The sequence below is a fragment of the Marmota marmota genome, unplaced genomic scaffold (genome assembly GCF_001458135.2).
Source record: "Marmota marmota marmota unplaced genomic scaffold, marMar, whole genome shotgun sequence".
NCBI lineage: Eukaryota > Metazoa > Chordata > Mammalia > Rodentia > Sciuridae > Marmota > Marmota marmota.
Window position 1 is genome coordinate 50,113,437 of NW_025999968.1, and position 25,304 is coordinate 50,138,740.

Sequence of the window (25,304 nt, forward strand, 5' to 3'; positions counted from 1 at the left end):
ATGATGCTAGCCTGAGGCTTAGCATAGATTGCTTTTACAATATTGAGGTATGTTCCTGTTATCCCTAGTTTTTCTAGAGTTTTGAACATAAAGGGATGCTGTACTTTGTCGAATGCTTTTTCCGCATCTATCGAGATGATCATATGGTTCTTATTTTTAAGTCTATTGATGTGGTGAATAACATTTATTGATTTCCGTATATTGAACCAGCCTTGCATCCCAGGGATGAATCCTACTTGATCATGGTGCACAATTTTTTTGATATGTTTTTGTATCCGATTCGCCAGAATTTTATTGAGGATTTTTGCATCTAGGTTCATTAGAGATATTGGTCTGAAGTTTTCTTTCTTTGAAGTGTCTTTGTCTGGTTTAGGTATCAGGGTGATGTTGGCCTCGTAGAATGAATTTGGAAGTTCTCCCTCTTTTTCTATTTGCTGAAGTAGCTTGAAAAGTATTTGTATTAGTTCCTCTTTAAAGGTTTTGTAAAACTCTGCTGTATACCCATCCGGTCCTGGGCTTTTCTTAGTTGGTAGTCTTTTGATAAAACATAGCCCTTTTGATAACATTAAGCATCAAGGATGGGGTGGTATTGAGTATCTACTATTGATTCTAGAAGATACCTAGTGTGCACATCATTGGTATTGTTTGTCACTTTTCCAACTCAAGGGCACAAGACAGGATTGTATTTCCTGGATCCTTGTGCTTATGTGTTCTGGTCCTAGCCTATAAGGTGGGAAAGGTATTGCTATTTGCTACCTCATGGTCCCTGGCATCTGAATGGCAGGGTTATTAGGACCAGAACAACGTGTTCTTTCAAATAGGTACATTTTTTTCTGTTAAATAAATACCATGAGTCATGTAAGTGATTTTGTTTATAACTCTTGTTTGCTAGAAAGGTTAGGGTCCAAATTATGGGTCTTCATTAGCAACTATTCAGGAATAATATTGTGGGTTAATATCTTCCAGTTTTATTTTTTTACTCAGCTTTCCCTTTGGTGCCAATGCTTTACTCATCTCACAAATACTTATCACTGTTTTTTGGCATATGTCTTCCTAGGGTGCTCCAATTCTTTATCCTATACTATTGGGATTTTATACTATTCTCTACTATAAGTAAATAATCAAGGTTGGAACAAGTTGAAAAAAAAATTTTTTTCCTATAAAAAGAAGTGAACTGTGTAGCTGGGTTGGGTTAGCGTAACAACAACAACAACAACAACAAAAGGCTTCCAATCCAATAGTTCTCCCTTCCACTCCAGTGATCACCATTCATAATTCATCATACTCTATATTATTATGGAATCAATTTAAGATCTCAAAAGAAACCAATACCAAAAGATGAGAAGTCCTCTGCATTATGACATTCCATTCTACCTACGTAGCATAACCCTTAAACTAACAAGGGAAGGGTAGCCTGTGCCTACTTTAAGGTTTTCTCTGTTTTCTGCTAGTGAGCCGGGACATGTCACAGGAATTTATTTATTTCAGTGGCAAGACAATAATTATTGCTTTTTTAAAAATTTGTAGTTTGAATGGATCTGCAGGAGTCAAAATTAAAACTCAAGGTTACTTGGTCCTTGAAAAGGCAATCTAATGACTCTATTGATATCAGTATACCTGGAACACACTTACTGATTACTAACAATGGTGATCTCACATTGGTACCACTGCTTACTGAAGTTTTTGCAACCCTAATGAACCCTGTTTCTTAGCAGTATTGGCCCTCCTTGGTCTAGCCCTGAACCCTCATGACCTTGTTCACAGGTGCATTGACCCTCCTTGGTCTAGCCCTGAACCCTCATGACCTTGTTCACAGGAGCATTGACCCTCCTTGGTCTAGCCCTGAACTCTCATGACCTCGTTCATGGGAGCATTGGCCCTCCTTGGTCTAGCCCTGTTCCTGAGAAAGACATCTCTTGGATTTTGATAGATGGTTATCAAACACAGCCTGAGCAACACAAAGGTCATATTTTAGTTTGTTTCACAATTCCTCACTGAAGTTTAGGTAAAGATGAACAGGATGGAGTTTATACAGTCTAAATGGTGACTACAGGTCATCCTATGAGACAGCCAGAAAGTTAGTTGGAATAGTCTTTCAATAACATCCGAGTCTCTTAAGAAGCCTGTACCATATTTCAAGTTGATCATTTCCCAGAAGGCAATGCAATGCTTTGGAGTCACGAACAAAAATTATCATGAAAAAAATTATTCTCCACAGATTCCCAGTATTCATCATCAAGGGCAAACCACATGTCAGAAATAATTGGCATTGTGCTGCTATCATAGTAGCAAAAACTTAAAATAGACCATGGAGTTTCCCTAGGCAATTTAGGGTACTCTTGTGATATTTATAGGGTTTTTATTACTGCTTCTTTCCACTGAAAAATAGGTGTCTTGAAAGTTTCTATTGACTAAACTGAAGTATATGGTTCCTTTTATAGCCTTCTCAATATGAGGATAAATTCTAGCCCATCAGACATGGTTTCTAGTCAATAATTTCAGGTGAATAACTTCCAAATGTGTAACATGCAATGTAGCTAAAATAATGGTTTTACCTCAAGATAGAGATAAGTCCTTTCAGCATAAGAAACTTCAGGAAACCAGTTGAATAATATAAAATCTCAGAGCAGCACTTTTAAGATGAAATTTTGAGCTTTTTATCATTTGATCACTGTGATACTTCCTTCGGCTGCACCCTCACTGTCCTCTAAATAGGATGCTCCTTTAGCCACACAAAGTTTAAGGTTGATCATCAGTAAAAACAAGCCAGGTATAAATCTTTATTGTTGTTTAACACTTATTCCACATTGAATGAACTTACGTCTCCAAAGGAACAGGCGATTGAATAGAAAATGCATTGGACCTCAGAAAACCCTGAGATATAGAAAAATATTCATTTCCTTATGAAGTATACTGAGCAGAGGTTTCCTGAAGATGTCCATACCCTAATTTCAGTACATCTTAATATTACTTTAAGTGGCAAAGGAGAATTTGTGTTTGTGAGTGAATGATGGATTCTGAGATGGGGAGATTGCCCTGAATTTTCTGACGGTGGTCCAATGTGATCACAAGGGTCCTATAAGATGGAAGCTGATGGATCAGAATTGAGAGAATGTGGTGAGCAAATGGAAGTAGAGGGAAAGTGGCCATGGGGTGTGGCATCCAAGCCAAGAAGTAAGCACAGCCTCAAGAAACTCAGCAAGGCAAGGTACTGGACACCATCCAACTCCAGGGAGCCTCCAGAAGGAGAGCAGCCCACAGACATCTTCATTTTAGGTTTCTGACCTCCAGAACTATAAGAGAATAAGCCTATTTTGTTTTAGGCCACTAAATTTGTGAACATTTCTTTTCAGTAGCAGTTGAAAACCAGAACACCTCATTTTCACATCTGTCCATGATTATGGTACATGAAGATGCACAACTTTGCCATATTAACATCTAATGTATGCATCAGGAGGAAAAATAACTTCTTTTTGTTTGAGGTTAGCAAATTTCTAATTTCCTCTGCCTACTCTTTCACATATATATATTAACTGCACATGTGTACAAAGGTATAAACTAACTACAAAGTGAGTCTAGGGTTTTCTCTTCCATTTGAAGACAGCGTTCTATCACAAGCCAGCCATGTTTTCTACTGCCTCCCTGTTAAACCACCAAACAGCACAGGGTATTCCAACAGAGCTGATGAATGGAATCACTGTCCTGTTTGGGAGTCTCCCAGTCTTAACTTCTTCATAAGCTTCTCTCTCCAGAGGTATGGTCAGAGGAGAGAGGAAGCTGATACTAATCGATATTAATAAATGGAGAGGAAACCCACAGAGTTATTTTAGCTTCATAAGATGATCCCACTAGAGGAGGCAGATTGCACCATCCAGGTGCATAACAGATGAGGTGCTATTTAAGGAGTGCAGACTGTTGAGAACAGAGCAGGAAAAAGATTTCCTGTGCAGAATGAAATAGGTAATCTGGCAATAGGAGAGAGTGGAGTTTTTGGAGGATTACAAGAACCAAAGAAATAAGCACTCTACAACATCCAGCAGAAGTTGGTGGACAGGTGATGGATAAAGAAGGACACAGGGAAAATTTTAGCAGCAAAGTATTGAACAAAGTTCCAAAACCTGGAACATCAGTAGTGAATATGTTGCATGTAGTCTAATCTTTTCTCAATAAGCTTCTTTCATAATGGCAGCAATAAAAGAAATATACCTCAAATTTACTGGAAGGTAATTTTTCTAAGAAGGGAGAGGGGCACTGCCATTAAAATGGTGGTCTTGCTGGTTTATCTTCATATCTACAGTCCAGTAAAATACTCATGAGTCTGAAACTTGATTTTTTCTTGAACTTAAACTTTGCTTTCTGGGTGACTTACTTTGTTAATGTTCTGAAATCTATGAGGCTTAGAAAATAACTATTTATATCAATGTTTCTCTGTGTATGAGAGTCAATAAGGAACTTTAAAAAATTACCAATATCTGAGTCCAATCTCTAAATATTCTGAGTTATGGGCAGCTTATGGGTGTTTGTTGAGAGTGTAACTAGAACAACCGGAGTTGGATATGACTATCAAACCAAGTGAGCTTGATATGCTTTCCATTTTCTTTGGAGAAATCCTTGGGTGCAGATAGCTGTACACAGCTATGAACGGTTCTCCTTGTACTGTGAGGTCTCTTACTCTCTGTCCTCCTTTTGTAGGAATTCAGACCTACATTGATTTCTGTTAAGACACCTCTTTAAATGTTAGGATTAATTTGATCTGGCTTCTCTTGTGATTTTGAATTCCTTTAATGATATTTGGGAAGAATTTTAATCTCCTTAATGGGTTCATCTTAAAAAAAGATAGTTAGGGGCTGGGAATGTAGCTTAGTGGTTTTAAAGTGCTTGGTTAGCATGCACAAGGTCCTGGGTTTGACCCCCAAGCACTGCATACACACACACACACACACACACACACACACACACACACACACACCAGTTTGTAAAAATGTATAACAGATTTTCTTCTTTAGGTAAAACTATATAATAGACTAGATTAGTGGCTATTTTGTGTACTATGTGTAATTATGGTGGTGGTACAAGGTAATGAGGGCTTTGCATGGAAAATTAAACAGTGTGTCATTTATTCTTTTTCTTGTTAGTCTGTTCTTATTAACTATACATGGCAGTGGAATGTATTTTGAGATATTATACCTATATGGAGTATAACTTCCCATTCTTCTGGTTGTACCTGATACAGAATTACATTAGTTGTGTATTCATATATGCACATAGGAAAGTAATATCCAATTCATTCTACTATCTTTCCTATTCCCATTCCCTTTCTATTCCCTTCATTCTCCTTTGTCTAATCAAAAGTACTTCTATTCTTCCCTACCCAGTAAGGGGTCCTTTTATTGTGAGTTAGCATCCACATATCAGAGAGAACATTCAGACTTTGGTATTGCTGGTGGGACTGCAAACTGGTGCAACCACTTTGGAAAGCAATAAGGAGATTGCTCAGAAAACTTGGAGTGGAACTACCATTTGACCCAGTTATGCCACTCCTGGATTTATACCCCAAACGCTTAAAAACAGCCTACTACAGTTATGTGGCTACACTGATATTTATAGTAGCTCAATTCACAATAGCTAAACTATGAAACCAGCCTCAGAAATTTCAAACATAGGGAGGATAAATTCAGATATTTTACTTAGAATGAGCAGTTTTCCACAAATGGAATCTGGGTGGGGAAGGGAGAAGGAGGGGACTTGTGGCAGCAAGATAAATTGACTGTGGTGAAAGGAAGATGGTAGGAGTTGGAGATACAAGGATTGAGTATGAAGTATATTTGGAGGATAGAAGCTCCAACATTGGGTAACTAATAAATGGGAAAGGTAAGAGAGAGCCAAGTGGGTTTCCTGGCTTTTGGCTTGAGTAATTGGATGATCTTTCCAGTTGCCATAAAAGAGGAAAGTGGAGGAGAAACTGGTCAATTGTGGATAGGTGAAGAAGATCCAAGCCTGGTATGGAGATTTAACTTTAGCCAGAATGACTGTCATTAGACATGAAGATTTGGCATATGAGGCTGAGAAGAGGTGTGGGAACCACTGTTGTGACAGTGATAGAGGGGCTGCATTGGTGCAGAGCTAGGATCAGGAACACTGGCCCAGTCTGGTAGCTTTGCTGGATACGTCACCCTCAGCATGAGGATTAGCCTATTACACGTGCAATGTTTGTGCATCAGAACTGGGCCGGGTGCTGCATACACAGTGTCACATTTTCCATTTTTCAAAATGATGTGAGGTGTGTACCATCTCATTGGTTCCACTCCAAGTTTTCTGAGGAATCTCCCTACTGCTTTCCAAAGTGGTTGCACCAGTTTGCAGTCCCACCAGCAATACCAAAGGCTGAATGTTCTCTCTGATATGTGGATGCTAACTCACAATAAGAGGACCCCTTATTGGGTAGGGAAATAACGAACTGCTTGGTCTTCTACTTAAGGATGACCTCATCCCAAACTGGAGTTTTTTACGGCATCATATTCTCCTTTTACCTCAACCAAGTCTTGGGCACGTAGAAAACACCCAAAAAGTTCAGTTGAATAAATGGTGGAATTTACATGCTGCAGGATAACCCTAATGACAGACAGCATTTGACTAACAGTCAAAGGGCCAACTGAGGAGGAAGGATCCTTTTGGTAAAGTCTTATGTTTATGAAAATTGAAGAAGCAGATGTGGTTAACCTAGGAAAATGATATTTTACCGTCTTTCATCTGGAGGATTCTTTAGAAGTCTGATAGATGCTATGGACTCTTTAAAAATGGCGTTCTCAGGGGGTGTGCAGACTTCCACAATTTTAAATCAAGCTGGAGTTCACTGTCAATACTACAGGCACATGATGGGCCCAATATACACAACTCCAAATGCTTTTCATGATTCTTTCTGTAGAATTATACTTCTGTTGTCAGGATAAATTTTGATTATCTTCTATTAAAGCTAAGTTTTGATGAGACAGGAATTAAACATTAGAGCATTTCTGAGGCATAATATATACATGTGTTTTTTATTGCTTCCCAATTCAAATTGAGACATATTTTAGTCCTTTCTAAATTTGCTTTTTGGAGATTTTTGAGAATCCTCAAATGGGTGTTAAGTACACTAAGAATATGGACAAATTGCACACATTTTCAGTAAATTGTTGGTTGTCTAATACATAATTCTTATACATGTTTAAATAACACATTCATATATATGAGCAGCTCCTTGTAACTTTAACTATATGCTCATGGACTGTAAATAGATTTTAATATCAGCCTAAGAGAAACATAATTAGGATGAGAATGTGCTGCCAAAATAATTGTATAATATACTACAAATTTTCATCTAGTTAGTACAAATTGAGATCCATCATTATTACATTGTCAGGATTTATACAAAGTAATGAACTTATCAATTAGCTCACTCAAAGACTATCAAAGGAGTTGAAGAACTTTAAAAAAGAATGTGCTGCTTAATTAATTTCCTATTTCATTGACAGCCTACTAAGTACAAGGCAATATGCAAACTCTTTATGTCTACATACTAGTAAAAGGATTCCTGATTATGTGAATGCATGGAGGTTCAGAGATGAAGGGATTCTTACCAAGGCTTGAATTCAATAATTCTATCTATAGAAGAGGAAGCTGAGTTGGAGAGGAATCAACAGACCTGCTTGAAGAAGCATATTTACAGAATGGGAGCATCCTGTGTGCTAAGAGTGTCTAGCCCTGCCATTGAGTCTATGACTTGGAGTCTCATTTTTCTCATCTGTGATGTGGGATATTTCAAGAGGATAAAATGAAATCATTTCAGTTAAATACATAGCATATTCTGACATACAGTAAGTATGAAATAAATGGCAGTTATTTTATTCTATTAGTGAAAGAGCAGAATTTGCAACTGCATCTCTCAACTTGCAGTCTGAGATTCTGCTCACACTCCCTTAATATTTTTGAAAGTCACTCCATAATTGCAGGACAGTTTGTAGTCATAGGATAGCTGTAGTCTTGTTACATTCATTTACAGAGTTTCTCTCTCTCTGCCTTAAGGGGGAAGAGATTTAGGATTTTGTTATTGTCACCATTTTCTCTCTATTACCTTCAGTTGATGCTCAGCAAATAAGCTGAATGAAGAATAAATTCTCTACTGTGTCCCCACCACAATCCCTACTCAGCCATTGGACTTTTGACATAAACAGCATTTCTTCAGGCCTTATATACAACCAGAAACAGTTGAGTGATTGAGAATAAAATGAAATGACTGCACACAAGGAGTACAAAGCTTAAATGAAATGTGTTCTAGATTCCGTTACTATGAGAACCACTTGGCATGTTATTGCACCTAACAGTAGCAGAACAAGATATTTTCTTTTCCTATTAAATTATGAATCAGACATAACGTACCTATGTTTACATTTGAATATATGACCAATGTAACTCCACATCATATTCAACCACATGAATGGGATTCTAATTAGAATAAGTTATACTCCATGCATGTATATGTCAAAATATACTCCACTGTCATGTATAACTAAAAAGAACAATTTTTAAAAGTTCTGAGACGAATTTAAAAATCCCATCCCTGATATATATTGGCTGTGATCTTGGGCAAGTTATAAGATCTTTCTGAGCTTTGTGGGTTTCTTGTGTAGAGGTTTTCCCCATAATAATTAAATGAGTAATGCATAACCTGTTTAGCATAGAGTCTGCCATACTATACATATTGGTGAAAGTAGCCCTTATGTATTTGGCATACTTTACGTGTTTATCATCAGAACTGATGGATTTAAACATCCGATTTAGTGGACATAGCTTTGCAACCTCTTAGCATAGTGTGACTGTGTTTCACTTGATAAGGTTTCCATCCCCAGAGATGAAGACTGATGTTTTTTTCTGTCTTGTGGAAACATGGAATGAAACTTATCTAATTACCTCTGTTTGTCCTCATCACAGCCAGTGGGCACAACATATATAAGGAAAGAATCAATGCACACAATTATTTGATTAATCAGCATTACATCGTACTTCCTAGCTGAAGGAAGCCAACCATTAAAAACTACATTTTCTCCCTGGCCCTGTATTTATGTTAATTGAAAGAGAACAAATGGAAAGAAAAAAAAAGCAAAATGTAAAATGTGGGTAGGAGAAAATGCAATATAATTTTACAAAATGTTTTCATACGAAATGTTTTATGGTAACTAATGATTCGTTTCTACTTAATGCTGTTTGTCACAAATGTTGTGGGGGAAAAGAACCTCCTCAGGTACATTTGTTCTTGTAAATGATGAATCAGGTTTCCTGAGTTGGAAACTGTGTCCATGTTCACCCACTGGCCACCTTCCAGCTCAGGAAATTGGCGGAGGCCCAAAGCAGCCTCCTGCTGGACAGAACACCATGGTGGCCCCTAGCTCTGCACCAGAGAACTATTAGCATGCCACTGTGCCCAAAATAGTTACTTGTTTACTCAATACTACTCTAGGACTTAAAAGCAACTATGTGGTTTTCCAAAGAGCCCAATTTATTTTTAGGTTTGGAGTCATAAGCTCAAATGCATTAGAGTTTCTTGATACTCTAGAATTTTAGGGGTGGATGAAGCCTGTCTTTAGGGGAAACTGAGGTGCTTGGCAGAGTTGAGGAATGGTGTGGAGGGAAGGCAGGAGATTTTGGAAATGACTTATTGAAAGCCTCCAGGACAGTTCTTGGCTCATTTCATTTATTCATTCAACAGAGTTACACTGAACAGTCATTATGTGCCACATACTGCAATAGGTGCTGGAACTTGGGGTGGAGCGAGGACAAAGACGGCTCTGTCCTCTTGGAGCTTACTGTCTAGTAAGGACTAAGGACAACATGTCTTAATTAATTATATATTTTTATTGTACGTACAGAGCAGACTCGGCAAAGTGTAGGGACATAGGGAATGCAAAAATCCTTTTATCATTTAAGAAATATTCATGAAGATTTAGATAAGGCCAACTTTGAGGTAGAATGAATATCCTAGTCTTTGGCAACCGTAAGTGCAGAAGCTGTGATGTGTTAAAAGGAGGGTATATGACAAGATGAAGCAGGACACCCCTGAGGTGGAGCACAGGAAGCTGGAGGCTGGCCAGAAGGCTAGAGAGTGGTGGGATCAGGTCTTGAGGTGTTCTGTGTTATGAGCATGCTCAGTACATAGGAGATAAAATTATTATGATTTCTGAGCTTCAAGTTGTAGTTGCCAAAGAGAAAACAACATCAGCTATGTCAATGGTTATTGCATTGGTTCAATGAGACGGTTGCTTGGCACTCAACCCCAAGCTAGACATGAGTTCTGAGTTTCTTGTGTAGAACCTTCCTATTTTTCCTCCATTCTTTAAGCTCATCTCCAATCAGCCAGTGGATTTGGACTCACTGCAAAAGAGTGTATATATAATGAGCAGTGAAGTGTCCATAGGAGGAAAGTGGGGCCTGGGGAAATTAGAAGTGAGGCGTTTTCATGTGGACGCTGGTTCAGGATAGCTCAGGACCCTGCTTGGAGGTGATGAGGGAAGAAGAAGGAAAGAGGAGACCAGGTGACCTGCTGCTATGATGGCATGCCATCATAGTGTAAGATGCCAGGTTGTGTACCCTCTGACTCCAGAAATTTACATGACATACAAAAGCTCTGCTCCTCTGTCGCCTAATCAAGTCTTGACATTTGAATTTCGAATGAATTTTGGGGAAATAACTTTTCAGATTCTCATCATATAGTACTTGTTCAATATGAATAGAAATAATTGCTTTGCCAGAGTGATTAGCATGCGCAAGAATAACTATAGACTTTTCTCTATTTTTTTTTTTTACTTTTAGATAAATGTCAAATATCTTCTCTGAAGTGCATTTAATCTATTATTTTTTTTTCCTTAAGGATCATTAAAAAGTGGAAAAATGTGATGAAGGTGCAGGGAGTGCAGGGCAGCGATGGGAGACACACAGGAGGAGAAAGCCAAGTTGAGCTGGCAAAGAAAATGCTCTCAGCAGTGAGAGCGCAAGGACAATAGAAGCTATTAATACCAACCTCTCCTAAAGGATGCCTCATATAAAGTTGGTGGTCCCCCCGCCCCAGATATTTCTGGCAGCTTATCTCAGAATGGTTGTCCATTCTGATCAAGAGCCCTTTGTGTCGAAGAGAACGTACAGGCTCTGAGATCAGGCTGTCGGGAGACGGTACGGTAGCCCGGCTCCTCAGAGAGTGATCTTGGATGAACCACTGTGTTCATCAGTTTTTTTGTTGCAGTGACCAAAACACCTGACAACAACAACTTAAAGAAAGAAAACTTTTTTTTTTGGCTCAGGGTTTCAGAGGTCTCAGTCCATGGTTGGCCAACTCCATTTCTATGGGTCTAAAATTAGGCAGAATGGAATGGCCAAAGGCTGCCAACTCATGGCATCTGGGAAGCAAAGGATAAGAGAGAAACCAGGGACAAGATAAAGTCCCCAAAGCCACACCTCCAGTGACCCACCTCTTCAACCACACAGTGCTGCCACACAGTTGTCACTCGCTAGTTCATTCAAATTATTAATCCATCAAATGGCTTAACCCACTGTTGAGGTTACAGCTCTATTAATCTGATCTCTTTACCTCTGCCTATGGCTGAGTAGCCTGGATATGTGAGCTTTATGGGAAAAAAAATCACATCCAAACCTTAACAACCACTTAACATATTTGAGCTGGTTGCCTTAGTGCTGCAGTGGGCATACCGAACATTCTCAGTGGGTCGTTTAAGATTGCATGGTGTACATGCCAGACACCGTTATTGCCAGAGCCTGGGAAGGTACTCAGTAAAAGAGGTAAGTCTCCTTTCTTTCTTTTCTTTCCTTAGGTAGAAAGATTGATAGAGCAGTGCCAGAATCAGGACCCAGAACTCCTGAGGCTTCAGGCTCCTGAGAGAATCAATTAGATGTCAGCTACAGAAAGGTCTCTGACTTTATTTCTACAGGTTATTGCCCTGGGCTAATGGAGCAAGTTAAATTGCATCACACAGAGTGCTTGGGGCTCATTTTTACCAGAATAGAAAGTCTTGAGGTGTTCAATATTATTTTGCAAGCACAACAGCCTCTGGAGTTTCAAATGAAGCTCTGTTAAGCCAACCTAGGTCTTCTCAGTTATTTACTTCAAAAGTAGCAATTGCATTTTCACATGCAATCCAGAAGAACAAAACATAATGGAACATTTTGCAAAGTCTCTTCCCTCAAAATTATCTGCAGGTCAGTAATCTAAAACAAAAACTGGATGAGCAGTCTGTTTTAGCCCATCCATGAAACCTCATGGGCAGTCTTGCTGCTAATATAATTAGGGAAAGTAAAAACAGGATAAAACACAAGACATTGGATGGACAGAAAAATGTTCCTGTCAATGGCTCCTGCAAAGCTGAACTGATCCCAATACCTCCACAAGACAGTTCTTGAGGGTACTTCTGTTTGAGGTTTTGCTTTTGTTTTTATTTTAATTGTCCTTTGAACAATACAATTCATAGAGCTACTTCTATCAGAGGGATTTCATGTTCCTGCTTATGAAAAACACAGGGAAAAGGCTAGCTGCCCTTCTCCAAGCCCACCCTACACTTCGCTGTCCTATTCCAGACCTTCTTTTGGGAGAGATGTGGCCTCTTATGTGAGCCAAATGGGTGCCTAACAGAAAGAAATGTCATTAGTAAACCTTTCTATTCAATGCAACAGAAGTCCCCAGTTTCTGTTTAAAAGGGCTCCTGGGAAGGAATGTTTGTTTGCATTTTGAGGGCTACATGTAAAATCTGGGTGTTTTTCTCATTCTGATCCACACACCATTACACACTTTAATGATCTATATTAAAATTTCCAAATGAAGCCATAAGATAAAGGATTGTTGATTGTATTTATTTACCTTCAAAGTTTTTTTAGTTATTGACATCTTTGCAACATGGTTGCTTCCTTTTCTGAGAGACAATTATAATATTTAAAGATTTGTTAATGCAATTATAATCTAGAAATAAGTAACAGGTATTCTTCTGCCTTATTGGAGGGATAAGAGTTTATGGGGGGAAAACTACTGGATGTGTGACTCTGGAGAAGTCTTTTTGCTTCTTGCAAAGTGTGAGGACTAGCTACAGCAATGTTTGTCTTGAGATGGTATTCAAGTGTAATTTAAAGTGTGTTCTATGACTCTGGATTAGTCTACTTTCTGTTGCTATTAAAATACCTGAGGCTATCTTAAAAGAGAAAAGATTTATTCAGCACATAGTTTTGGAGGCTGAAAGTGTGACATTAGTTAGCCTCATTTGTTTTGGCCCCAGAGGAAGATCTAATGGCAGGTGGCATCACAATGCTGGGTGTGCATGGGCAGATCACTGGGTGAAACAGGAAACCAGGGAGACTCAGGAGCCAGGGTGCTGTCATGAGAACTAGCCAGGGTGCCATGAGAAGTACATTAATCCCTCTGATTGGGGAAGCCCAATGGCCTACCCACCTTCCACTAGAACCTACATCTTAAAGTTTCCACCACCTCAACACCACTGTACTGAGCACTAAACTTACATGCTTGAAACTTTGAGAGACACTGCAAACCTTATCAGAACTATAGCAGATTCTTAGTGGAATTTTTTGTGTAATCCTCCAGTGGATACTAGAAACATCTGGTTGACTTTCTTGATTGTGTATTTTCAGTGGAATAAAAACCTTGATTCTGAACTCAATGGTTACAGAAACGTGCTCTGCAAGTATGAGATAGAGCACTACAGAGTCAGAACAGATGACCATCCAAAGAGGGCTCTTCCTAGTGATTCAGGAATCCACAGTTCTGTATTTGCATGAAGGAGCCGGTCTACCTATGAAATCACTGTTCTTTACCAATTGACCTTATAGCAACCTCAGACCTTTCAAACCGAGAAACATAATAACTTGTATTGTTTTAGATGACTGCATTGGATTATGTGACAATAACCATTTAAATATAAATAGATACCTAGGAGACCACATGAATAGAATCTAGTTATTTTTTTCTGACTTTCTCCAAGTTTTATCCCCTGATTTTTAATTGCTGCTTCTATTTTAAATTTTGACTAACCTTTTCAGATGTACAAGTTGTTTAGCAGTATCCCCAGCCACTACCAACTAGTTGTCAGTAAAGTACCCGAATCCCAAATATGATAATCACAAATGTCTCCAGACATTGCTGCTTGCCCTTGAGGAACAAAATCACTTTGGAGTGAGACTTGGTAGTAGTCTATGCTTTATCTTTTTCTAATTCTGAATTTTTATTCTTGACTTTATGACTAAGTGCTTAGAAATTGTTACTCTTATTGTCACTATTATTCTACTGAACATGACTAATATCTTTCATCTATACAGGATAGCACAATGTACTAAACATTTCCACCCACATTATCTGTGGAGATTAAGGGATAGCAATTATTGTCTATAACAAATTAGAAAAGAGAAGTATCTTTTCTGTGATTGTCCCTGCCCCCTTCTTATTGTGTTTGGAATCTAGCACATTGAACACGGAGATCTTGCCATAAGGAATACATATAGGATGAGTCGGGCATCATGTAAATGATAGCTGGCCCAGTCTTTCCAAGACACATAAAGAAAAGAGATGTTTCTTGAAATGCCACCCTTCTCTTCCCCTCCTTGGCTGGCAGGATTCACATACCACCTAATATACACAGGGGAACACACATCTACAATGAAAACCTACGGTGGCTTTGTTGAACTTCCTGAGCCCCTTGGCTCTTTTCTTAAAATTGCAATCTTTAACCTCTACTGGACAGTCACAGTGTTATCACGCCACACTAACCGAAAACCAGATGGCACTCTTGAGAAAGAGAAAATAACATTTCCCCCACACTTCCCACCTCCTCCCTAGTGTACTTACCTGCTTAAGAATTTCAGCAGCTGTTTCATGTGAACAATCAAATATCACATAGAACTCCTTGCCCTTCTTCATCTCCTTGAGTAAAGGCTTGGCATCCTTATTCCCAGAGGGCAGCTGGCGGATTTTGATTTTAATGTTGTATCTGGAGGGAGCTTTGATGAGCTCTTGCAGACGAATTAGACCTGGAAAATGACATCCAATCATGCAACAGAGACTGCTCCGTATTGTTTATTGGCATTTACAGTCAAATGCATATCATTCCCAAAATGCATCAAGCGGCCACCTACCTAAAGGTTACACTATTGACTTTCCATTTGTCATTCCTCTTTCAGTGGTAGATTATACTGATATTTTCTCTTTGTGGGTATGTGCGGCTTAGAAGCATAATTTTCCCAAGTGCACTTTGAATTTATTTAGAATGCAATTGTCCTTTCCACTTTTAAGCCAATACTTCAGGTCTTTAACAAATCAAGTCTGTGAAACTTTTGCAAACAAAAAAGTTGCTTGAAGTTTCCAAAGGTGCTCAGTGAAACAGATAACACCTGCTTTCTTAAAAAGCCCAAATAATTCACCAGGCACAGTGGCACATGCCTGTATTCCCAGCGGCCCAGGAGGTTGAGGCAGGAGGATCACAAGTTCAAAGCCAGCCTTAGTTAGCAACAGTGAGGCGCTAAGCAACTCAGTGAGACCCCTGTCTCTAAATAAAATACAAAATAGCACTGGGGATGAGGCTTAGTGGTTGAGTGCCCCTGAGTTCATTCCCCGGTATCGGCACCCCCCCCCCAAATAATCCAAAGTAATTCAAGGGTTTCTTTGGGGTTGCTAACTTTTTTAAGTTTGTCATCAAGTATTTACATACAATGTATTGTTTACCAGCTACTTCAGCTGTTGCAAACAATCTGTCAGTGATGACTACATGAACTAAATGACTCTATTTCTTGCTAAAACATTTGAATGTTGAATTGGATAATCTTTACTTGATTCAAAATACTACAGAATATTCTTAGATATTTTAAGAATAAAAGCAGAAAAAAATTTAAATTGACCATTGGGAGTTGTATACAGCTGACTAATTTGACAGAGAATGTTCTCTTCATCCAGGTGTGGATCTACTGAGCTGCACCATTCCCTAAGAGATGTCCACCATGAGGTCAAGACAGGCAGGCTTATGAAACCTGCATCTTGTTTCCCATAATGTTAGCTGGCATTTGCTACACTGCATGATGTTGTCTCTCACTCAAGGACTCCCATCACATAGGAAAATTGACTTTCTTTTAAATAAGTAGTTCAATGCCTTCAGTATTTGTCAGCATCAAGTAATCAATAGGGAATATTAAGCTTTACAAGTATTCAGATGGAAATTGTCAAATGCACTGTGCAAGATAGCACATGGATTCCAGCTACTTCCAGACTTGATGCACGTATTTCTTCTTATTATTTTATTTATCTTATTATTTTTTTCCTCAGAAGTCACATTTATTGAAGCTTGAATGGGAAAGGTTTCTCTAGTACTGGAGTTAGGTCTAGTTCTGAAAAACAGTAAATGACAATGATCTGCTTTTCAGAGTCAGTTGGAGCAATGGAGGTGGGGAAGGTTGTTGTAGAGCCATATCAAGATTTAGTGTACTATGTTTTTCTTCACAAAAATTAAAATTTAAAGAATAACAGCCTTATTGGGCTTTGCTCCTTTTCAAATCAATCATGTGGTTGAAGATTCTCAAGTACCCAAAATGAGCCACTTGTCTTCTTATTTCTGGATTCTTTTGTCATGAACCACTGAAGAGTACTTATAAAGGGGAAAAATTGAGCACATGGACCTATATATTTTTTTTATTTGTTACATTCTTTAATCCTTCTAGTAATCCTATGAAGCAACCCTTATTATCTTTATTATTCAGATGCAGAAACTAAGGCCCAGAGTAACTACTCAGGGTTGCAAAGATAGTTAGGAGGAACAAATAGATTAAAATTGTTATTTGTGAGTTTAATGCTTAATCTTTCCACTTCACTGTCCTGCCTCATATATACAAGCTATTGGTGCTGAGGGAACAGAAACAGTTTAGGATTATTTGATGAGGTGGGAAATAAACAGAATCAGGGACCCATTTTCCTTTCTTCTTTTCCCCAGGCTTCCTGCTTTGCAATCATGTTTTTGTTTTTTTCTTTTCTTTTCTTTTCTTTTTTTTTAACTTGAGCATGACCATAAAGGAAAGCTCAATGTGGCCTTTAAATAAAATGGGGAAAACATTTTAAAAGTGCATTTCATATGCTGCAAGGAACTGCTCTTTTGTTCTTTGTTGAATGGAATGTCAATCCTGAAGTGTGTCTTCCCATCCTTGTGATTTACATACTCTCTCCTGGCATTTAAGTTGACACACACATTTCACTTTATTCATTCATTTTTCAGGGGAAAATGTTTTCTGGATGCTCAGTGGATCTCGATTCCTATGTTAAATCCTGCAAGGCAAACAACATTCTGCTTCAAGGTCCTAGAGTCCATTGAACTTTTTTATACCATGAACTCTCACAATGTGGATAAGGCATCAAATACCACCTAAATTTGTAGGTCATAAGCCTAGATGGCTATAGGCTGGAATAACTTGCTCAAGGTCACATAGGTAATAATGGCAGATTAAGTTTTGAAGCCATATCTACCTTCTGAGAGCAAACTAGGGCTCTTTATAATAAATCAGTAGGTCTGCCTGACTTTTGAATTTCATATCAATTTGATTGACTATGTAAATAAATACCTGAAAAAAAAAAACAGAAAGAAAACTTAGAAACAGCATAAAAACTAAACTTCAGTTTGGCACATGAGGCCATTCAGAAACATAATGTCTCACCCCAACAAATGGAATCATCCATTTTCACAGCTGTTTCATAAAATAAAGCATATTTTGATACCAAGATGGGGGGGGGAAAGATAACACCTCAACAAAGATGATCAGTTTCTAAATGGAAGTGATATGTTCTACAGGAAAACACCTCTGTTCCCCAACTTTTCTCATTTTGTCAGTATGCACGTAAATGGACCATAGGAATGGAGAGGATCCACACATTTAAAGATTACAGACCCAAGTTGTGAGCAGAACAATGAGCCAGGAACACTGATTTTACATTTCTCTTCCTGAAGCAATTGTTTGCTTAAGAAAACCCTTTCTGCCTTTATTAACAAATGATGTAGAATTTACAATTCAAAGGCCTTTTGCATTCACAGAAGACAAAATTTAGAGAAAGCTTTCTCTTATATTTGCATTTTTTGCAGCAATCCTTCAATCCTGTACATTTAATGAATAGTTAAAAATTATTTGCTAAACAAATAATTACCTCAGGGAGAGGAAATCAATGTAGGGACAACACCTGGCTTTGCTATCATCCTCCTGGGTCTGAATGCCACCCTGATGAAGTCACCCAGCCCTGCCGAGTCTCCAGTTGCAGAGAATAGTAAGAGTGCATGCAAAACTGGTACTGGGGTGTTTTTCTAGCCCACTGAGGTGAAGGGACTTTAAAATGAAATGCAGATAAGGGGAAAATCAGACAAACCCAAGCGAGTGACATTATACAATAAAACTGATCACATCTTGACTCTTCAAAAATGTCAGTGTCATGAAAGGAAGGCTGAACTGTTCTGGACCAAAGGAGACTGAAGAAAACTGACAAGTCAATGCATGACTGATCCTGGGACAATTAAAGAAAATGAATTTATGACATATATAATTTGATATATATTTAGATGATAGTATTGTGTCATTATTAAGTTTCCTGTACTTAAAAATTATAGGGTAGTTATAACAAAGAAGATCCTTGTTCTTAGGAAATATACTCTATGGTTTGTATGGGTAAAAAGGTCTCAATACCCACAATTTACTTTCAAATGATTCAAGGGTACTACTACTTACTATTATTGTCATTGCTGTTCAGTTGTTTGGATATGACAAAATGCTAGAACATTAAAGCAAATGTGATCAAATAATAGCAACTCCTGAATCTAGAAGAAGGTGCACAGAAGTTTACATTATCACACACTTTTCTCTAAGTCCTAATCTTTCTAAATAAAAAGACAAAATGTGCAAATATAAAAAGAATAACATTAGCTCCTCCTTCTACCACCCCTCCCCTCAGGAGGGTGACTGGAAATGTACCTTTGGTTTGAAAGTGCTTTGGAAAAAACATTTCTTATTTCACTTGAGTTTGAGCTGGGCTCTGCATATAGAGATAACTTTTAAAAATGTCCAAACGTCCAATTCTTAAACACTTGCTTTGGCCGCCTGTCTTTGTGTGCTCACATAAGACAGAAAATGGTAATTTGCATGCATGTTGACTGATTTGGGCAACAAGTGGAGCATATGGAAGAGGAAAAAAAAAATCCTGTTATTTCCAGTGGCGTTTAAAATTTCCTGTGCCTTCTCCTGAAATAATAATAAACCTTGCTATTTACATTGCTTCTTTCTATGAATTATGCTACATGCCCTATAAATAGCTCAATAAACCTGGAATATACCACAGAGATGGATGTGTGTTAGTGTTGTTTTAAAGGGAGGAAAGTGAGGCATGGTGAGGTTAATTGTTTGGATCGGCCTGAAAATGAGTCATAGATGCCAGGAATTGAAAGCAACCTTAAAGGTCAGACCCCTACTTGATGCACAAATCCCCTCCACACAGCTGCTGCTAAACACCTCTTGGTTTGAGAAATTCTCAACTGTACGTTGCAGTCCAATTCATTTCTGGATTGCTTTAGATGTATTTAATGAGTCTCAGTTCAAAAGAAAAGTACCTATGTTTTCTTGATTCTTAATTCAATTTCCTGTTCATTAAACCACACAAGTGGGTTTGATGCTGTAAAAATGTAATTAACCATGGGGACCCAAAGATCAGATCCTGTTTTAAATGTGAATTTCTTTTTCATTTGAACTTAGAAACATGCAAAATGGCATTTCACCAATTTGTTGGTATATGAATACATCCAAACCTAATAAGATTCTTAGGGGTATCTATACATAAAGTGTGAATCCTTCAGAGGAGAGGAAAAAAACAGAACTGAGAAATGGAAATGGGTGAGGGAATGAATATCTGGAAGGACAGCACTTTTAAGTGCAGATCTCCATACCTGTGATTTTTCAAAAGTGCAAAAAAAAGGCTAGTTGGAGACATCCAAAAGGAAAGTTGTGTCCCTTGATCACACTGACGAGTATAGCCAAAATATTTGAGATTAACTGTACTGCAGTTAGTTCCACCAGTATATTTTGGTCCTGAATTCTTGATAATATCAATGGTAGCTAAAATAATACACCTGGAACACAATATCTAAAGACTCTTGCACAAAATTCTGAAAATTTGAATATGGTTCTGGTCAAAGGACAAGGTTTGGGGACATGAAAAGTAGAAAAGAGGGAGAAGAAAAAAAGGAATTATAATTCTTTACAAAAATGCTAGGTGTATCAAGATACCTGATTTCAAATTCTACTATAGGGTTACAGTAGCAAAAACAGCATGTTATGGACATAAAAACAGACACATAGACCAATGGAATAAAATAGAAGACAGAAGACACAGAGACAAACACAGTTGCAGTCATCTGATTTTTTTTTTCTTTTTGGTAGTAAGGATTGAACCCAGGTGCACTTCTTCACTGAGCCACATCCCCAGCCCTTTTTATATTTTAACTAAGTTGGTCAGAGTCTCACTAAGTTGCTGGTGCTAGCCTTGAGCTTGTGATCTTCCTGCCTCAGTCTCCTAGTGTGTGCCACCATGTCCAGCCCGTTATCTGATTTTTGAAAAAGAGCCCAAAAAGGTATGTTGGAGAAAAGAACACCTTACATATAATCAGAGATATGATAAAATATGATATAATGGTGTACTAAGAATTGTAATGCAAAAAATAAATAAATAAATAAAATAAAAGAACACTTCTTTAACAAATGGTGCTGAGAAAACTAGGTAACCATATGTAGAAGAATAAAATTAGATCCCCATGTCTCACCTTCACAAAAAAAGTCAACTTGAAATGGATCAAAGGTCTAGGTAAAGGATCAGAGACTTGATAAGTACTAAAAGGAAACACTAGAATGTATAGTCCCCAACAGGATTCCTTTCGCTCAAAAATTAAAACCAAGAATGAAAAAAATAATGGGATGGATTCAAATTAAAAGCTTCTTCATATCAAAGGAAATAACAGTGTGAAGAGAGAGCCTATGGAACAAGAAAAATCTTTGCCAGTTACTCTTCCAACAGAAGATTAGTGTCCAGAATATATAAAGAATGCTCCCCCCCCAAAAAAAAAAAACTCAACACCAAACAAACCACAAGCAAAAAATCCATTTATAAGTTGACAAATTAACTAACAAATTAACTAAATTAATTAACATTTTTTAAAGAAAAATACAAATGGCTAATGATTACATGAAAAAATGTTCAACATTTTTAGCCATCAGAATAATGCAAATCCATGCTACATTGAGATTCCTTCTCAAGTGAAAATGGTTATCATCCAAAACACAAATAACAAATGCTGGCAAGAGTTTGGTGGAAAAGGAAAGTTTATCCACCATTGGCAAAAAAGTAAATTAGTATAGCCACTATGGAGATCAGCATGGAATTTTCTCAAAAATACTAAAATTGAAAGTGTCATATGATCCTGCTATACCACTCCTTGGTATTTATCCCAAATAATTAAAGTCAGCATATTTGAAAGATATATGCATTCTTGTGGTTATTACAGTACACTTCACATTAGTCAAGTTATGGAACCAGCCTAGGTGTCCACAAAGAGGTAAATAAATAAAGAAAATGCAGTGTATGTATACAATGGAGTTTTATTCAGTCATAAAGAAAAATGAAATTATGTCATTTGAAGGAAAATGGGTGAAACTGGAGATCATCATGTTAAGCAAAATAAGCCATATTCAGAAAGGCAAATGTCAACTGTACTATGTGGAAACTAGGCAGGAAAAAGGAAGGAAAGGGGATCTCATGAAAACAGAAGGTAGACCATTTCAGTAGAGGAATAGATCAGGAGGTGGGTGGAGGGGAGAACAAAGGGAGGTAGTGTGGCGTGAAATCAATTAAATCACGTTATGCACATCTATGAATATGCCATAACGAAACCTGCTATTCTGAATAATTAATACGTATCAATAAAAATAATAGACAAAAATGAATAAATTAATTAAAAATCCCCCAAAGGACTATAATTTATTGCCTTAATAGTATTGAGTAACAACTTTTTCATGCTTAGCTGTTTCAGGGGGAATCATGGGAAGGCACACAGCAGACAAGTTTTAGCTCATGCAAGCGGTTATCATAGCAGAGTGGAGCAAGCTGTGATTGCTGAAAGTGAAAAATTCACTTATTCTTTTATTCAGCATTGGTCATATAAATCATATCTTTCATTTTGGCCAGGTACTCCATGTCAAAATGCTACTTTTCTTTAATTACAAATTTTATACCTCTGTCAAGATTCTTGTTTAATAATGAGTGTATTTCTTTTTTCTTTGGGAAGATAGAAGGAAATATATTAGACCTAAAAAAATCCAGACCAACTCACTGTTTAATAGTGCCGTAAGTGCAGCTCTTTTATTTATTCATAGAATGATTGAACACATTATCTGTAGGATTTAGAACAGTCCATCACACATAAGCAGCCCTCAAGAAGAAGTTATCGCTACTTCCAAGGTTGTCATTTCTCTCATGGTTTCTCCCAGAATTTCTTTCTTTCAAACAGTGACATTTTGGGGGTTGGGATGTGGGAAGCACTAGCCTATCAGGCATGAAGTGCCGGGTTTGATCCCCAGCGTTTCAAAAGTAAATAAGTAAGTAAATAATAAAAATTAAAATGAATTTTAAAGAGAGGGAGTATGGGAGTCAATCACAGACATTCTTTCATATGTTAATTTCATTTCAAATTAATCCACATTGTGAAGCATTTATAGAGGTTCCCCATAGATAAGAAAATAAAATATGAACCTTTCAAGGGTCACGTGTCATGAATCCAGGACTAGAGACATCTTTCTGGAACTCATTTACCTTTTGGACTTACTTAGTCCCATCTAAGGACTCTCACATTGGTATCTATAGCCCAGAATACTTTCCCTGAATTTCAGACTCATGTATTAAATGCCTACTGTGACTCCATTTGGGTATCCATAGGTGTTTGAAACTCAAATTTAGCATATTCATGACTGAATTCATCATATCATCCTTATTTCCTCAAATTAGTTCCAGCTAATATCTTCTGCATCTCAGGTGATGGCTACTCCATTCTTTGGCTCAAGCCAAAAAGTCTAGAGTCTTCTGAGACTCCACCCTGCCTCTTAAAACCTTCAACCCTATTATTGGTTATGTTTTCATTTTTTAATTCACAGGCATGAAATAAGTCATAAGTCTCACTGCCACTGCAACATTAATATTTTCTAAGACTGAATCCAAGTCTCCCTGCTCTTACTGACCACTTAAAAATAAACATAACATATGGTATTTGTTTCATGTCAAAGGAACACAATGCTTTTTCTTGACATAGGACTCAATTGGAACACTGAACAAAACTTCACTATTTCAGAGGATTTGGAGGGAATGTGCTCCCTGTCTTCCCTGTTAAACAAGTTAATCACTTGAGGCAAATTTCTGCAATGTGAGATGTCCCAAGTTTCTCAGATAATTGAGTTCCTTAATTCAAAATCTATGTCATACACACCCAAAAGAAGAGATGGGTACTAAAAAAAGACATCTTAAAATGTAGTCAAGGAAAAAGAGAAAGTGCATGCATGTTGAGAACATCCATGATGCTATTTATGCAGTTTCGCAAAGACCCTACATGGCTTGACTCATTTTTCAGACTCGTGCCAATGTCAAATGGAAGCAAAAGAAAGAGAATGATGGATGGACACACAGTAAAACCTTGCAAGTGGGGAACACGTTCAACACTGTTCAGGTATTAGGCCAGCCCTTCATTCCAGGTGTTTCCAGTCTTTGAGAATTTCCCTCTCCTCTACTTCTATCACCTCCACTAGCTGCCTTAGATTTTGTAGGAATTGCCAACAGATTGCCATATTTCAATGTTTGCCTCCCTAGATTGTCTATCAGTGCAACAACCAGAGTGATCCACTGAAAATAAGAATCTGATCTTGTTCAAAGCTCTCTCCAGTGGCTTTGCATTTCAGGCAGAGGAGAAGTTTTTCAGGTGATCTACAAAGCCCTTTGGACTCACAACACCCTCCCCTCAGACCTCCTCTCCTAAATCTCCTCTCCTAAATTCCCTTCTTACTCTGTTCCAAACACACTGGCCTACTTGCTGTCTCTCTGATGTACCAGGCACACTCTAATCTTAAACATTAGCTGTCATCTTTGCCTGGAACCTTCTTCCAGGTACCACATGGCTTACCTCCTCAGGCTGGTTTAAGTCTTTACTCAAACCTCATCTTTACAATGTGACACAATCTCAAATTCTGGGGACTCCATGTCTAGCTTTCAGATTCTCCTCACCAACATTCTACTTTTTCTTTCTTCCATATATTATTGTTGTGTTTAAAAAGTATAATTCACTTTACATAAGGTGAACAAATTGTTTATTCTTTAGGTTCCCATAGAACCTAAGCTCTTTGAGGTTAGGGTTTTCTGTTTTCTTCACTACTGTACTCCAAGTTCCTAGGACAATGGCTGGCACATGGTAAATGCTCAATAAGTGTTTGTAGGATGACAGATGTGGCAGCATTACTGAGAATAAAGAAATATATGCTCTAAGAGAATCGCATCAAGATGGCCAAGTGCAATGGGAGTTGATCTTATAAACAGCAATTTATTTAGAGTTGGAAAAAAATTGAGGTCTCATCCAGTGAATCTCTAAGGTGTTGCAGGAATCCCAGTCAGGATCAAATTGTGTCAGAGAGTCCCACTGTATGTTCAAACTTTTCCAAGGCCAGGAAACTAAGTACCTTGGAAAGAAATATGCGCTATCCCCTGAGACCCCCACAGCTTAGAACTTCATCCTTTTGGTGATGCCAAAATTGCTTCCCTGAATCCTCCACCCACTGTTGTCCAGTTTAGTTAAGGTCAAGTTCAACACAGTAGGGAGGAGGAACAGGTGAAGTTTTACTGTGGGTTGAGCCAGAGCTTCTTCCATTCCATGGCCCTGCAGATATTTTTTGACTGTATCCAGTTCCCTTCTACATCTTTATTTTTTTTTTCCTTTGCAGCCTGAACATTTTGGTTATTTCATCCTTATATATATCCCCTATATAGGAACATGCTTAGTGTCCGCACATGCATAATAAAGTAAGAAGTGGGTGGTTGTGAAGTTGGGGAGGTAGGTCTAGTCACAAGGTAAGTTGTGAAATAGGAAAATTCTCTATTTGAAACTTCCTTAATTTGTGTGTGTGTATATATATATATATATATATATATATATATATATATATATATATTT

General features: G+C 37.9%; 1 protein-coding gene and 1 long non-coding RNA gene across 8 annotated transcripts in view; one reads left to right on the forward strand and one right to left on the reverse strand.

Annotated features, from left to right (window-relative positions):
* Window positions 1-25,304, reverse strand: part of Grik1 (glutamate ionotropic receptor kainate type subunit 1) — a 381,104-nt gene that overhangs the window by 111,603 nt on the left and 244,197 nt on the right. For all 7 annotated transcript variants that reach the window (XM_048803561.1, XM_048803555.1, XM_048803556.1 and 4 more), the window contains exon 4: window positions 14,888-15,069. In XM_048803561.1, the coding sequence (XP_048659518.1) occupies window positions 14,888-15,069 (182 nt within the window). The remainder of the gene's footprint in view (window positions 1-14,887; window positions 15,070-25,304) is intronic.
* Window positions 11,509-17,673, forward strand: LOC125616939. The gene is made up of 2 exons (XR_007347733.1): window positions 11,509-11,826; window positions 15,989-17,673. It is a non-coding gene; the product is annotated as an uncharacterized LOC125616939 (long non-coding RNA).